We start from the raw sequence: 15,943 nt of genomic DNA on the forward strand, positions 1-15,943 counted from the left end.
TTTAAAAAAGATCAGGCTTTATTGTTTGGAATATCATTTACAATATGCATGTATACCTTATTTAAATTAGAGCAACACATCTGAGGACATCTGTAACTTCAACCCTAAATAGATTAGTCCTATAGGACGGAAACATGGCTTAAGTACAAATCCTATTTCATAGTTATAAATAGACATTTCATTCACTGTCAGTTTTGGTGACAATATGTGTGTTTTTATTGGTGAACCCTTCCAGAATCCTATATAAGTACTTATCATAGGCCTAATGTTTATTAGGCATGTCATGGGAATTAAAAACAATAAATGGAAGATCAAATCAGAAAACATAATTTTGCCTTGTAGGCCACCGATAACATCTCCTCAATTGTGGTAATAAACCCAGGGCTATTTTAATCTGTTTACGACGTTGACAATGTGAATCTTATGAATAGGATACTCGACTAGACGATACAGCAGGGGGCAGTCTACGTCCATTTGTGTGTCATTAAGAAATCCATTGCAAACCAAGAGTATAGTTCATAAGAAACACCATTGAATTGGTATAGACCCAATTAAAATATTTATTTTCAGAAGGCAGGTTTTGTATCAGTGCTGGTGTAAATACATACATGTAAAACAGAATGAAACGCCATATTGAAAAGGTTCTGTCTAGCCTTCATTTACAAGTAACACACGCGCACACACACACACACACACACACACACACACACACACACACACACACACACACACACACACACACACACACACACACACACACACACACACACACACACACACACACACACACACACACACACACAACAATGCAAGTGCATATAAAATAACTCACAATGACTTAAAGAAAAGAGACCGAAAGCTTTTCCCACAGAGCAACTGTGTTTAGCTTCATTGGGAAAATGGATTATCTTGGATTCCATTTCATGCTAAAGGTAATATGCATAGAACATTTTCAACTTATAAAATAAAGCTTTAATTACACATAAAAATTAACATCATATGTTAATTTAAGAAATTAGCTGGTACGATTGCATGTGAAATGAAAAAGGTAAATGAGTATCCTACATTTTGAAAATGACAAAAGACCTGTAATATGTTAACCCTTCACAGCTAAGTCTGACTACACTACAGAGGGAAGACTGCATCTGGTAGCGGACGCCTTGCTGTAAGTTCTTCTTAAATACTGAAATGTTGTGACCTTCCGACTTTAGGGAGCCGGGGAACAAAACCGGAACCGTACATAAAGTCACCTGCAGGCTGCAACCATCCACCAAGAGTCAACACACCGCCCATCACACCGTCGTCTCACTCTTCCACAAGCCGCTTTTCATCCCCACCGAGCTCTGCGATTGGTCCGTGCCACTGGTGTCCTTCTCCTGGTGCTCTGGCACCCCTGAGTTCTTGAGTGTGCCGTTGGGGGCCGGTGCGGGGCCTGGCACCGCCACGCACACGCTGTTGAGGGGGTAGGAGCAGCGCTTGGTCTCTCGCTCAGCGGTGGCAGTGGTGGCGGCGGCCAGTTTCAAGTTGTCCCTGCTGGCGCAGCGTCTCTGGGCGCCGTGCGGGGCCGCCCTACCGGCCCCGGCGGGCGGGAGGGGGAAGGGCTTGCGGCTGCCGCTGCTGCCGCCGTCGCTCCCCTCCGAAGGGCTGGTGGCCAGCGGCTCCCCCACTGGCCGCCCGTTGGTAAGCAGGCCGGCCTGGTTCTCTGAGAGGCTGTGGTGGACGCTGCCGTTCTCGCTCGTGGCGTGTTTGTGGACGGCGTGGGAGGAGTTCAAGTTCTCCAGACCCATAGGTCCCAGGGCGCCCAGGCTGCCCCCGCCGCCCGCCCTCAGGGCTTTGAGACGGTAGTGCCCCCTGCCTTCCCCACGGTGGTGGTAATGGCTGCTCCCCTGTTTAGTTCTGCTACTCACCTTTCTTCTCTGGGGATGCACCGGTGCCACCGAGGCTATGATGGGCAGATGGTTGTTGGACGGCTTGGTGACGTAGTCGGTGCTGGCGCCGGGGTGGGTGCCGGGGTGGGCGCCGGGGTGGGTGCCGGGGTGGGCGCCCGCGGGGGCGCGGGGCACGTGGGGGGCGTGGTTGGGGTTCTCTTGAGCCACCTGCAGCAGGTTGGTGAGCTTGCAAGGCCCGGGGCCCACGCTGCTGATCCCGCTGGGAGTGGACGAAGACCGGGCCGACGAGGAGTTCTGGGAGTCCCCGGGAGGGTGGCACCCGATGAACAGCTGGGAGCCCTGATCCGAGGTCTGCACGCCGTTGACGGCGGTGCAGGCCTGGGTGTAGGTGGACGCCGGGCCCTGGGGGCGGCGGTAGCCCGGGCAGCAGGCGAGCCACGAGGCCTGCACGTCCAGCCGGCGGAAGCAGTGGTGCACCACCAGGAACGCCCCCAAGGTGGTGGCCGCGATCCCGTAGAGACAGCTGAACAACAAGCCGCTGTGGCCGCTCAGCCACATGGCCATGGCCCCACAGCACCACAGGGCCATGAACAGGAAGTGGGTGACCACCAGCACGGAGAACTGGGCCTTCAGGGAGTACTGGTCCTCAGGAGCCGCCACAGGGGTCGTCGGGGCCGCGGCGGAGTCTGTGGAGAGGAGGCTGGTGCTTCCGGACAGCGCGGGCTGGCTCTCGGCCACAGGGGAAGAGAGGGGGGTGCCGGTGCATTCTTTGGCCACGCGGTGCCTCAAGCGGAACACAGTACACAGGAAATATATCCAGGTCACCAGCACCACCAGGCCGGCGGGGACAAAGAAGGCCCCCAGGCTGGGGCGCCACACCAGCCAGCAACTATGGGACAGATGGAGGAAATCAAGAGGTTCAGGGCAAATACTAGAACCTCAAAGATGTATACATAAAAAAAACTGTCCCATCACTAAAAATAATTTCAGACAGCCAGGGTCAATGGTTAAACTGCCCAAGGGCAAGTAGAGGAGGACTTACTAAGGGCTGTTGTCACCGTAGTTGTTGACGTTGACAGCTGCAGTGATCCCACAGATGATGAGAGGAACTCCACCAGCTATCAAATAGAACCTAAAGGAACATACACAGAAAGATATTCAAGCAAGGGGAGACTGTTGGAGGAACAAGGCAGAGGAGGCTAGATTTTGAATGCATCCAAAAGAAGAAGATCCACTTCAGGCCTCCCTTCAAAGGCAGGTAAGCTATCAAATCATTTCATTCAGTCCCCATGAAATGATGGGACGGGCTTGAGACAGCCACAAATACCATATTTTTGATGTATTTAATTTGTATTTAAGTATAAACAAGAAAACAAATTGCCCACCCCTTTTAATGATCAAAGGGAACAAAAAAAATGCTTTATGCCAAGGAACGATGAACATGCACTTGTTTTTGAAACGTCGCGCATGCACACTGGTTTTCTCTCCAAGTTTGTCCGAGCTATTTCCCCTGGATGTATCCCCGGCTCTCTGTGATCTCAACAGAGCGTCTGTTCCTCCACATTGTGAGCTGATGGAGTGCTGCAGAGGCCAAGCAGGCTGAGCCCAACGGAGGCCCTGATTTACAGCCGTGTGTCTGCTGTGTGGGACGGCACCCATGTGGCTGTGGGGGCGAGACGAGGAGGGTGCCTCGGAGCGCCGAGAGGTCAGCTCTGCAGTGTAATGATCACAGCTCCAGGGGCACAGGGTCAGTGGGACAAGGGAGAGAACGAGAGAGAGAGAGAGAGAGAGAGAGAGAGAGAGAGAGAGAGAGATGATACAACCACCCCCCTCCCCCTCAACATAGCCCTGCAAAGAGATTTACGACAGTTTCAGACATTCACACCAGCGCCCAGACCCCTACCCAGAGTTCATAGTGTACATCTGGGCTTGTGGCGTTCTGTGTCTCATGGCACCATTCCACTCCACCACCATTTCCTCTCCAAGGTCTGCCGTAACACAGAGGGGCTTTGGTCGCCGGGCACAACGGCACCCTTTGATTAGCTTTCATTTTGGGTGGCCTCGCCCGATGCTAGCGTCACAGACATCTGCCTGAAAGACCGGCCATTGTTCACGGCCAACAGCGAGCTGCTTAACACGGACTCGAGGGAAGGTGGGTCGGATCCATTGTCCCGCTTTGATGGTCCCACTGACCTGAGCATGGGTCGCTGGGTGGGCAGAACAGAAGGCTCCCCCTCCGGCTGCCGCGGCGTTCTCCACACCGCTTCTTTGTAGAGCACCCGGGCGCTGACTCCGATCCACAGCAGGGTGGACAGCGAGGAGTAATGCAACGCGATGCCGACCTGCACAGGGCGCACAGACGCCTGTCAGACACCACGCACTGCAACACATTGTACCATGAATGAACTGCTCAGACAGGCTGCTCTGTCAGGCGGAGGCTCTTACCGCCTGGCACACCACCGGGTAGCTGGTCAGGCTGATGCCACCGGCGTAGATGGCTGTGGTCATGGCCATGTGGAAGCAGGTATTGAGGAGTGTGTGCCAGCTTTTCCGCGATATATGAATTGAACTGTGCGGGTAGGGGATATAGAAAGAATAAACAAACAAATGATGAGATGAGAAGATAGCGCTAATGTATTTCTGCACAAACACGTGGATTTGTAGACTACCTGTGGTGAAGTATGTGCGTTATGATGATGGTGAATAGGCAAAGGAGGAGTACTGCGGTACACGCATAGACCACTGGGTGGAGTATCCTCACTGAGATAGCCGAGGGGTTTGGAAAGTCTGGCACTTCCTGGTAAAATCACAATCATATAATATGAATAAAGATAACAAAACATATGGGTATAATCAAGTAATTCATGTTTGGTCAGATTTGGTACACTCATGCATCACACTTGAATCATAGCAGACCGAGTATACATTATGAATCAACAATACAAAAAGGTCTGCCATTACTTGTAACACAGCATAGTTGCTAAGTATGCTGCATCTCAGTGTTGAAGTGCTGCTGTCAGTGTGGACCAGCTGACAGCCATCTTGGCTCCAGCCTCCCTGCTTCTCCAGGCCCGGGAGGCTCCACTGGGCGGCGACTGGATCGGTGCCAGGGGACAAGTGGCGCAGGGACACCCATATGGGCTCTGAGTGGTTCCACATGCTGCATCCCTCTGTTTGAGACACAAGGAGACCAGGATGGTTAGAGAGAGACAGAAAGAGATCAAGATAGTAAGAGAGACAAAAAGAGACAAAGTTGGTAAGAGAGAGACAGAAAGAGACAAAGGTAGTAAGAGAGAGACAGAAAGAGACCAAGATAGTAAGAGAGAGACAGAACGAGACTAAGATAGTAAGAGAGTGACAGAGAGACCCGGATAGTAAGAGAGAGACCGAATGAGTGTAAACATTGTGAGTTTATGGCACGGCTCCAACGGTTCTTCCAGGGAACAATGCCGTCATGTTTGCGTCAGAAGTTTTATTTCTCAGCAGCGTCTCTACTGTGGTCTGAGTATAAGATGTTTCCTCACCGAGGCCTACAAAGATGACGGGTGTGTTGACCGTCCTCCGGCGAAAGTGTTCCCCGATGACGCTCGAGTTTCCCAGCAGGGGGAAAAAACATCCTGTACGGAACGCCACGAACTGCAGCTTACAGTCGGTGGGAGCGTCGGGAGGGAAGAGAGAGGCCGGGAGAGTCACCGAGGCCAGGGCTATGGAATTCTGAAAGACAAGAGGAAGCCACAACACACACACACACACACACACACTGTTAATGTTGTTGTTACACATGTTTTCCAAGCAGGTGCAGCATTGTGCATTTTAATTTGGTTACTATGGAGACGGTTGGTCATCGCTGGCTGGCTGCTGGCTGGCTGCTCACCTTCAGGGGGAAGCTGGTGAGAGAGGTGTTGTGGGAGCCTGTGGAGCAGCGGAAGGAGAGATCCTGATCATGGTTGTACTCCGACCCATCTGATCCAATGCTGCTGCCTGGGACTTCCCGCCGCTGGTACGCGGTACAGGTGATGCCGGTGAAGTGGGCAGGTCGAATCAAATGGGCCTCCATCACAATGTTTCTTGAAACCTGTTAGTAGTAGAGTAAGAGTGAAATCTCACAGGATAGTATGCACAGTTTGTTGTTGGAAAAATGCTGGAAAATGCGTTTTGGAGGTTAGAGGTTTTGGGGGTTAGAGCCTTTGAAGGACTGCATACCATGGAGAGGTCTTGGGCGTGGCTGTGGAGCTGAGGCCAGGCCAGCGTTTCCAGTGAGTTGACCAGAGAGCTGCAAGCTCTCTTCTCTCTCTGGGCGTGGGCCAGGATCTGATCATCCACCTGCATTAGATTACTGCCCATCTCCACCAGAACCTCCGACAGCTGACAACACAACCGAGAGGACGTTCAACAGCGCACACTCCAACTGTTTAGTATTATCTAAACTAACACTAGGGAAATGAATGTGAAGGCTGTTCAACTAGACTTCACACGAGTCACTCACCTCTCGAAGCTGGGTGACGTACTCCATGAACTTCTCCATCATCTGGGCTACGTAAAGAACGTCCACTGAGTCTGTGAACCCTGCGGCCTCCAGGGTATACGACCGCACCTGATGGGCCACCGTCATGGCGTTGGAGGTGTTGATTGGCCTCTGAAATACAGAAACACCAGGACAATGTCCAGTGTCAGGCAAACCTCAACCGTGCGACAGCGGAGAACGACGTTGACTTGAGAGAGTGTTACTGACCAGGATGAAGGTATGCAGCACGCGGGTGATGCCATTGGTGTAGTGACAGTTTGTGTAGTCACCCTCCTGCCATTTCCCAGCACGGTCACAGTAGCGTAAGGCCTTCTTCTGCTCCATATCTCCCTCTAAGGGAAGGGAGGGGTAGCGCAACTGCAGGCAGTACTGGTGGGACATGATGCCTGCAAGGGTTCTCGGCCACCTGGTATTCATAACGACAAACACTGGTTGAATGGGAGAACCCTTTAGAACGCATGCTCTGCAGTTTGGGTTATTTGATCCTAATTGAGGTAAGCATAATCAAATTACCTGAACTCCCCTCGGTTGTTGACCACTTTTTCCTCTGGACAGAAGGAGGCACTGTTTTCCAGCACCACTATTTCAACAGTGCGGGAAATGTTGCCCCTCCCAGTAGTCACCACACACTCCCACTCTCCGCTGGCCTCCACATGCACATTAAATAGGATGAGCTCACTGCAGACAGAGGAGACAGAGCGCTGTTTACTCCACCGTCACAGGATCGTGTGTCAGAACCAACCGTCTGACATTTCTTCATCTCAAAAGTGAACGACGGGAAACCACCGAAAGCGTCGGGGGAGACGGGAGCTCACCTGGTGATGAAGGTGCAGTCGTGCACCGCGCTCTCCTCCAGCTGCACGCCCATCTCAGGGTCAGAGGTCACCAGCTGGCCGTTGTGGCGCCAGTGCAGGGTGGTGATCTTGTCCACCAGGGCGGCGGTGCAGTGGAAGGGCAGGCGGTCCCCCCTGAAGACCACCTGCCGCTGGGAGGGCAGCAGGGAGAAGGTGTGTGGCTCCAGGGGACCGTCTGGGGCACACAGGGGGGGGGGAGGAGGATGAGGAGGAGGAGGAGGAGGAGGAGGAGGTAGAGCTACGTTTATTTCTCGGTGGTTTTTCGTTGGGCTGCCGTGTCATTAACTCAGTCAGGAAGCAGTTACGCGCCTGCCGTTCCCCCCATATTGGATGCAGACTGCATCGATTCATAAAGGCAAACCACAGGGTTAGCTGTCAGCAGCCCGCCGCCACTTTGGGAAATATGTCCCCCCTCTAAGCCGCGGGAGACTCGCTCTCGAGGAGACTGGCTCTCGAGCGGGTCTCATCGACCGACTCCCAAACAAGAAGAGAGAAGAGAAAAAGCCACCCCAAGGGGAGCATGTTGAGATAATGCGTCTGTGAGCGTGCAGTGTGTGTGCGTTCAGAGGGCCGCGCTTCTCGGCGAGCGGTGAACCGCCTCATTCGTATGCAGTTCGGAGTTCGGAGCGTGGGTCTCACCGCAGTTCAGCTGGTTCTCCCTGAGGCCGTGCAGGGGCTTCCCATGCAGGCTCCTGGGGTAGGCGCACAGCGTCTCGTCCCCCAGACGGGCGGAGCTGGAGCGGAAGAAGCCAGGCACCCAACGCAGTCCACAGTCACATGACAGGAAGTCCGAGTTGAAGTTCCTGGTGAGAGAAGAGAAGGTTCTCGTGGTGGAACGCGAAGAGGGAGGGGTGAACCCCTTCACTTCAGCCGCCCTGGGGGATTTCTTTCTGGCAGTTATGGTTTATATTTTACATACGACATAGCTTGCTCGTCCCAAAGGAAAGTTATGCTACTGTGCTATGTTCTGTAAAACTGTCTTCATTGCTTTTTTCAAACACAAACAACCCCTACCGAATGGGAATGTATGAAAACACAATGACTAATAATAACTCATGTTTAGGACCTCATCGGCTGGAAATGTCTGGCTCAATCAATAAAAGTCCTGCCATTGCCAAACATATCTCTGTCTTTGCACTATGAGTCATTCAAGTTCACTCATCAGTTGGAAATCGAGTTAAGAATGATGTCTGAATATAAAAATGTCTGACTCATAATACCGGGGAAGGCTCTTACTTTTAACACCTGAAATTGACTTAAAAAAATAACTATAATATAATCTTTCAAATACATTTGAACGTTAAGTCGATATTTTTGTACAAAATACTGTATGGGGAGATCAAATATTGAGGAAGGTATTGGTATTGCTTTGGTACTCACACTAGTTTAAGAGATGGTAGTTCTTGGAACACACCTGGGTCCAAGGTAGATATTATGTTTCCGGAAAGGTTCCTGTTTAGTACACACAACAACGTCAGAAACCAAACACAAACAGTTTAGGTAAAAGCTTTACATGTACTGATACCATTAGTCTCTTACAGTTTGGTGAGGTTGGAAAGACCCTGGAACATGTCTGCAGTCACACACCCGATTCGGTTGTTGGACAGGTCGCTAGTAGAGGACACAAGACAAAGGAAAGGTCACTCTAAATTAAATGACTACCATATGATCTCATGGATAACTGTGTGGTTTTATGAAATGAAGCCATTACAATAGGATCCAAGCCCTGAGAATCCCCAGTCCAATAACACAGGACGTTCTGTGAGTCCAGTGCTGCCCAGGGGCCGTATGCCATCGCACTTAACATCCCATTCGTCATCCACCGCTAGGGATCGTTAACCAAGTTATCCAAACAGAGAGGGAAAACAGAGCACAGAAACCGTTCCCTGGTCACCTTCCCTTAGTTGTCACTTCACAGAGATCTCTGTGTAACCTCGTCCTTGATTAGGTTACAGAGAGCCGCTGCCTGGGGAGGGGGCTGCTGATGTCTATCTACGACCAGAGATGGGATTTGCACTATTGCACCCCTGACACTACGCAGCTGAGAGCTGTCCAGAGCATGTGTTTATCTCCCTCTGTTTGTTTTGAGAAGCCCCAGACCTTCCAGTGAAAACACTGGTAGAGCGAAGGGTGGGGGTTGAGGTGGAGGCGAAGAAGGAGGAGGCAAGAGTTATGAGGGTGTGTTGGTGATAGGAGTTTGGGGGGGGGGGAGGGGGGGTGCTTTCCCAGACCTTCCAAATTATTATTTTCTTAAACACAATGAGCAATATGCGGTTGCCGACTGATGTCCGGTTGCCGTCCATGTGACCAGTAGGACTACACATCACCAGCACCCAGCCACACGTCCCAGAGCAGTAATGGAGGGTGTGCATGCAGGGAACCCAGAGATGTCAACAGAGAGCTGCAGAGAAAACCCTTCAGACCAACAGCCAGGCCGTAACGGTCCACACTAACACCAGAGTCACCGAATAACGCATGACACCAGTCATGAGTTGTCATAACATTGCGCTCTGAATGCACAGGGGGTGTGTAAGCCTGCTTCTTTCCCAGACTACCGGGTCTTTAAAGAATGTCGATGTTAACCCATACGTTCACCAGAAACTCCTCTAAAACAAACACACACTCAATAGTCATTCCTTTTGTGATGTCCTCACTGAGGAACAATTGCATCCTGGATTCCTGTGTGTTTGTAGCGGTGCTGTGGGCTTATATGGTAGCCGTCTTGGGCGTGAATGGTATGTGAATCATTTTTATTGTCTACTTACAGTTTCCGAAGTTCAGAAAGACCTTGGAAGGCTCCTGGCATAATGGTGCTGATCAAGTTATGTTTGAGGTCCCTGTGGAGACAAAACCAAACAAAGCACACAAACATTAGCTTCATGGAAAGATTCGTCTGACATGGGCATTGAGCAGGAGGGAAGGTACAAAAAACAGAAAGGCAAACTCTCGACACTGAAACAACATAAAAATCTTTTACAAGTGGGGGAAAATGATGTGAAGTGAAGACATATGCCAGAGAGATTGTTAAACCAGTGGGACATAGCTGGGTCTCTTGCACACAAACTGGAAATCCAACCCCACTGGCCACCTGGTCTCGAGGCTAGCGAAGGCGAGGAATACTTGACCAAAGAAAACAGTGGTGCTACGAGCCACACAGTTCTATCCTTTCAGCACAGTTTCTCCCACCAGAATGTTTTCCAAAGCACAAATATTAATTTCTCTCCAAACACGCTTTGAAGATCTCATTTCACCCACCGTTCTCCCGTCACCCACTTCCCGTGCCCTGCTCCCACCCACATGTCGAGTCAGCCAGATGCCTCTTGTCGGCGGCTAACCTTTCGTCAGCTAACCCTTCGTCAGCTAACCTGTCCAGCTAACCTTCGTCGGCTAACCTTCATCAGCGAACCTGTCCAAACTGCTCTTCCTAGATACCCTAAAATGCGTTGTTTTTTTACTACACATTGGCCAGGTGTGATACGAGGTTGCAGACGGTCAGGAGATGATGATAATCGGCCGGGCACGAGGGCCACAGGGGCTTAGAACGGGGAAAAAAAGTTATTGTTCTCAGGGTCTGCTTACAAGGGCTCAAACAGACGCACCTTCGTTTACAAACACTGCCATTCTGGCTTCATCCTGGCACTTTTACCCATCATGCATCTCTGGACGACATAACCTCAACGTTTTCTTGTGGTTCCCCCTTTTTCCACCCAACCAACCATCCCCAGTTTATTTGCTCCCCCGTACGGCGTCCCAGCACGGCCCAGCCTCCCCCCAGAGGCTCCTCTGGTGTCCAACAGATGAGCTGATCAAGTGTGGAGCAGCACTAGAGTGCTTTCAGATAATGGCTTTCCAGTAAAAACAAAACGCCCGGTAAGTCTGGGGGATTCTGCAGATCAGGGCGGGGGGGGGGGATTTTGGTTGTTGGCCGGAACGCGCTGGAGCCGAATTCAGACACGCGCTGTCTTCAGCCACGTCCAGATTGGAGCTGGCGGATAGGATGCAACGATGGAGTGAAGCTAAGGTTGGCTCTGCACCAGACGGCTGAGGTCTGATGTGTTTGTCTCTGAGCTGACCGCCTTGAACAATACAGGCTGTCTGCGTGACGTCCTCCACACACACACACCCACATACGCACACCATGCACGCATGCACACGCACGCACACACACACACACACACACACACACACACACACACACACACACACACACACACACACACACACACACACACACACACACACACACACACACACACACACATAAGCACACGCACATGCATGCAGACACCTACACACACACAGACACGCACACATGAATATAATATCGCAATTATATTTGTATTTCTCTTCTTATCTTCTCATGTCTAGGAAGAACCTTTCAGGGCCAAGCCATTAAGATACGGAGGCAGACAGGGAGGACTTTGAGTGGAGATGAATCCTGAGGATAGTGAAGTCTGGCGGTAATGTCTGCGCGTTCAGGGTAACAAGAACACGGAACTCAGCTTTCAGGGAGCTTGACTCAGGAAAGAGTTGAGTTGGGTTAAAAAGCTGTGTGGGACCTTGAATACATGTGAGTCACAAGGGGGGAGATGGCTATCTGTCAAGCTTATCGGACATGTGTCAGACGCTGATTTGGCTTGGTTGAAGCTTTAGACCCTGGACACATACTTAGTATGTGCTGCATATGGGGCCCAAGGGGGGCCATTCATAGGCTAAGCTTTTTCTCTATTGCCCCTCTAAGCGAGCATGCATTAGTGGGTGTGGCCGTGGTTGTGTCAGATTTGTTGACCGTCGCAGCCAGAGAACAATGAGGCAGTTTCCAGTCTGCGTGTCCTGGGGTTAATTAGAGCGGCGCTGAAAGGTGGGGCACTGCCCACCGTTTCCTTTCTCTGGACTTTTCTATATTCATCTCTTTCATGCACACACATAGACACACATGGACATACACACATATAGACACACACACACACACACACACACACACACACACACACACACACACACACACACACACACACACACACACACACACACACACACACACACACACACACACACACACACACACACACACAGGCGTACATGCACACACGCCCACACGCTCACACACACGTGCGCGCACGCACATGCTCACGCATGCATGCACGCACACACACACACACACACACACACACATAAATTCCTCTCTCTCTAACACACACACATACACACACACAGACACACACACACACACACACACACACACACACACACAGACACACACACCCACATAAATTCCTCTCTCAGTAACACACACACACAGGCTAATGACTTACAGCATATTCTACAATGGACCACAGGCACAGTGGAATAGTTTAATACTCACACACTCACACACACTATACAAACACACTCAATCAAACGTCAACTCCATCAACCACAGAACTTAAAAATAAACAAACTCCGTCCCAGGCCCCATATGTAAATCTAGGGAGCTGAGTCACAGATATAGTTTGTTAATAAAACAAATTAGGCTGTTTGCCGGGGGGCGTTTGTGTGTGTGTGTGTGTTACATTAAAGTGACATAAAATCACGATCAATTGCAAATACAATCCTCCAATGAAATGTGTGTGTGAATGTGTGTGTGTGTGTGTGTGTGTGTGTGTCTGTGTGTGTGTGCGTGTGCGTGGGTGCATGCGTGCGTGCGTGTGTGTCTGCGTGTGCGTGTGTGTGTGCCAATACAAATGACCAGCCTCCACCTCTCATAGAGTCTCTTATCGCCAGGTTGGGGAATGTGGAGGAAGGTCAGCAGGAGAGCTCCAGCCCTCACAGTGACCCCCCCCCCCCCCCCCCCCAGCCAGCCCAGATATCCCTCAAAGACGTTCTCTGAGGAACCTTTAAATGGCCTTGCTCACACCAACGTGTTCATGCAGCCGGTGTCTGGCTTCGATTGTTCTCAAACTCTCTCGTCAGTAGCGTTGGGTGTGTTTGGGTGAACGTCCATGCCCTCACACGCTCACACCGTCTCCTCTTCTTAGTGTCAAAGCCATCATCACCCCAGAAGGACTGCCCATGTGGTCGCTGGGATTCGGCTAGGACAACAACTCAGCTCCCAGCCAGCGCCAAAGTTGGTGAATCCCAGAGACCACATCAGCAGTCCATGAGGTCACCCCTTTGTCTGCTTCCCCGGCCCCTAACACCAGGGCCCTCACAACAGGGCCCTAACACCAGGGCCTGTGGAAAGGGGTCTGCCATTGAAGACTGTCCTTTTTTTAAACCTTTTAAACCTTCTTTGCAGTGCCTTCCTGATCAATGGATCCAGTGCGGTGCCGCTCTGAAGAGTCATCTCTATGTGGGATGGGAGGGTGGAGGTGGTGGAGGTGGTGGGTGGGGGGCCCATCCAGGAGCACCTGGTCTCCATGCAGGCGGACCGGGCAGGCCGCCGTGGGCTTGGAGGGGCAGCGAGAGGGCCCTAATGAAGACACTGGCCCCGGGGCTCCAGAGCTGGAGTGCTCCTTTATCAAGAGCACAGTGGCAGGCCTCTGGAGTGCTCCAGGGACATTGTTCAGGCCCTGGCCCTCGGGGAGAGCCCGCAGTGGACCAGGGGAACCAGGGAATGGCCGCTCATTATCGCAGCACTATAGCACCAAGAATTTCCTGTTTCACTTGGATCACAAAATGTGTGCTTTAAGGCTTCTGCCAGTTTCAGTTTGTGCCACTGGGCTTGGACACACACACATGCAGAAACGCGCATATGCATTCACACATGCACACACACACACACACACACACACACACACACACATACACACACACACACACACACACACACACGCACACACACACATGCACACACGAACACATGCACACACTTATGCATGTAGCAACACACAAACGTACACACACATGCAGGCACACACACACACACATACACTCACACACACACACACATGCACCCACAGAAGCTTGCAGAAACGCACACATGCACGCACACAGACACACACACACACACACACGTGCGCACACACACACACACACACACACACGCACACACGCACGCGCGTACACACACACACACACACACACACACACACACACACACACACACACACTCACACAAAGGGACACGTGTATATTTTCAGGGTTGGTTCTCTTTGGATGAAACGCTGGGTTCAAGAAGGAAAGTGAGCTGCTCCGTCGTGGTTTACTGGCACCTGAGTTCCTGACAGGGGTCAACAGAGAGCGTTTTTGTGCCGCGTGTCATTTCCTGTCTGGTTGGCGTCGCTCACACAGAGGGCCTCGCTCGTTTATTTTTACAGTTTCCTTTTTCTCCCTCCTTTACGAGCTGCTTTTCCCCCGCGGGGAGGGGCAGGTGGGCTTGGAGAGGCTGGCCAGCGAGCAGAATGGGCCTGTGTAGGGCCCCTGAGAGCCCACCTCCCCTACTCCACAACACACGCTCACAATGGGAGCTCTGTAGCGCGGCCCCCAGAACCCCACCCCCCCCCTCCTCCTCTACTCCTCGCAAAACAGGAAACCAGGATCTGCTGAGCGCTTGTTTTCTCTACTAATTTCCTGCTTTTCCTGCTGCCCCCTTCCCCAGATTATTTTCTTTATTTTCTCTTTCTGGTTCCTCTCAGATTGGACGCCTAATCTACCGTGTTTTTTCGTCCAACATCATCTCCTCCTCATCTGGAGACCAGTTGCCTCGGAAGAAGCGGTTTGGCTCCCGCACACGTCGAGATATAGTTCTAGCTTTTGCGTGAGATATAAATACAGGTTATAAAACCTCCAGCGCGTTCCACGCGAGCGTTTGATGCAGCAGCTCCACTCCGAGGCTGCAGTAAGTGGCCCTCCGCTGGCCTCGCAGCCACATCTCCGCCCAGTGAGGGCCCCGGGTCACAGCGCTGGAGTCACCCTCACCCTGAATGTGGATCCAACGGCTCTTAATCGAGGGGTGTACAGTACAGGAATAGCAATACACACACACTTTCTCGTGTAACATTTCCTAAGTTGATTACATTTATGTTTCTATAGTGCGCTGCAATAGGAGCCGGAGATGATCTCTGCCAAGGAACCTTCAGAGGCCACAAGCCGCTATTGACTCTGACTCTGGCTTTGTGGAAGCAGCTGGGGTAGGGGACGGGGGTCCGGGACGGGCCCCTGCACCGGGGCCACCGCGGCTGCGCTTTTTGATTGCATGAGCGGCGCGTGAAATGCAGCGTGCACAGAAGTCAAATCGAATAGGGCTCACTTTGGCGGCATTGTGACCACTGCAGAGATTGGCCATCAGACGAGTGATGGTTGTTTATCGTAGGAGGAAAAGGGGGCTCCAGTGTTCGTTGGCTGCGCTTTACACACGTTTGTTTCACACGCATTATTGAACACTATGGAACTTTTTGAAAATGAGACATTCTGACAGGAGCTGACATAAGTGTTCAGCCTTGAGTTGAACTCCTCACTTGTAGCCAGGAGAAGGCAGGGGTCGGAGCAGAGAGGGAGCGGAGCTTCACGGAGACACTATGCATGCAGGAGAACATTATGTATTGAAAGCGCTCCGCAGGAATAAAATGTACAAAAAAAAAAAGCCATTTGAAAACGTATCAAGTTTTCACCAAATGCGAATGCAAGCGCTTTCTACACATGTGTGTGTGTGTGTATAAAAAGCTTGGGTTCGGTAATGGGCTTATGAGAAGGTT

General features: G+C 51.4%; 1 protein-coding gene across 1 annotated transcript in view; it reads right to left on the reverse strand.

The window, feature by feature from the left end:
• Window positions 1-791: 791 nt before the first annotated feature.
• Window positions 792-15,943, reverse strand: part of adgra2 (adhesion G protein-coupled receptor A2) — a gene marked incomplete at its 5' end in the record, with an annotated part of 28,802 nt that continues 13,650 nt past the window's right edge. The window contains 17 exons of the mRNA XM_084467806.1: window positions 792-2,778; window positions 2,932-3,021; window positions 4,083-4,231; window positions 4,335-4,458; window positions 4,559-4,686; window positions 4,851-5,059; window positions 5,414-5,603; window positions 5,764-5,964; window positions 6,093-6,254; window positions 6,376-6,525; window positions 6,622-6,820; window positions 6,928-7,092; window positions 7,230-7,443; window positions 7,908-8,071; window positions 8,649-8,720; window positions 8,808-8,879; window positions 10,034-10,105. Of these exons, the coding sequence (XP_084323932.1) occupies window positions 1,293-2,778; window positions 2,932-3,021; window positions 4,083-4,231; window positions 4,335-4,458; window positions 4,559-4,686; window positions 4,851-5,059; window positions 5,414-5,603; window positions 5,764-5,964; window positions 6,093-6,254; window positions 6,376-6,525; window positions 6,622-6,820; window positions 6,928-7,092; window positions 7,230-7,443; window positions 7,908-8,071; window positions 8,649-8,720; window positions 8,808-8,879; window positions 10,034-10,105 (3,847 nt within the window). The 3' untranslated portion in view covers window positions 792-1,292. The remainder of the gene's footprint in view (window positions 2,779-2,931; window positions 3,022-4,082; window positions 4,232-4,334; window positions 4,459-4,558; window positions 4,687-4,850; window positions 5,060-5,413; window positions 5,604-5,763; window positions 5,965-6,092; window positions 6,255-6,375; window positions 6,526-6,621; window positions 6,821-6,927; window positions 7,093-7,229; window positions 7,444-7,907; window positions 8,072-8,648; window positions 8,721-8,807; window positions 8,880-10,033; window positions 10,106-15,943) is intronic.

This window comes from Micromesistius poutassou, assembly GCF_964030765.1.
Source record: "Micromesistius poutassou genome assembly, chromosome: 5".
Taxonomy (NCBI): Eukaryota; Metazoa; Chordata; class Actinopteri; order Gadiformes; family Gadidae; genus Micromesistius; species Micromesistius poutassou.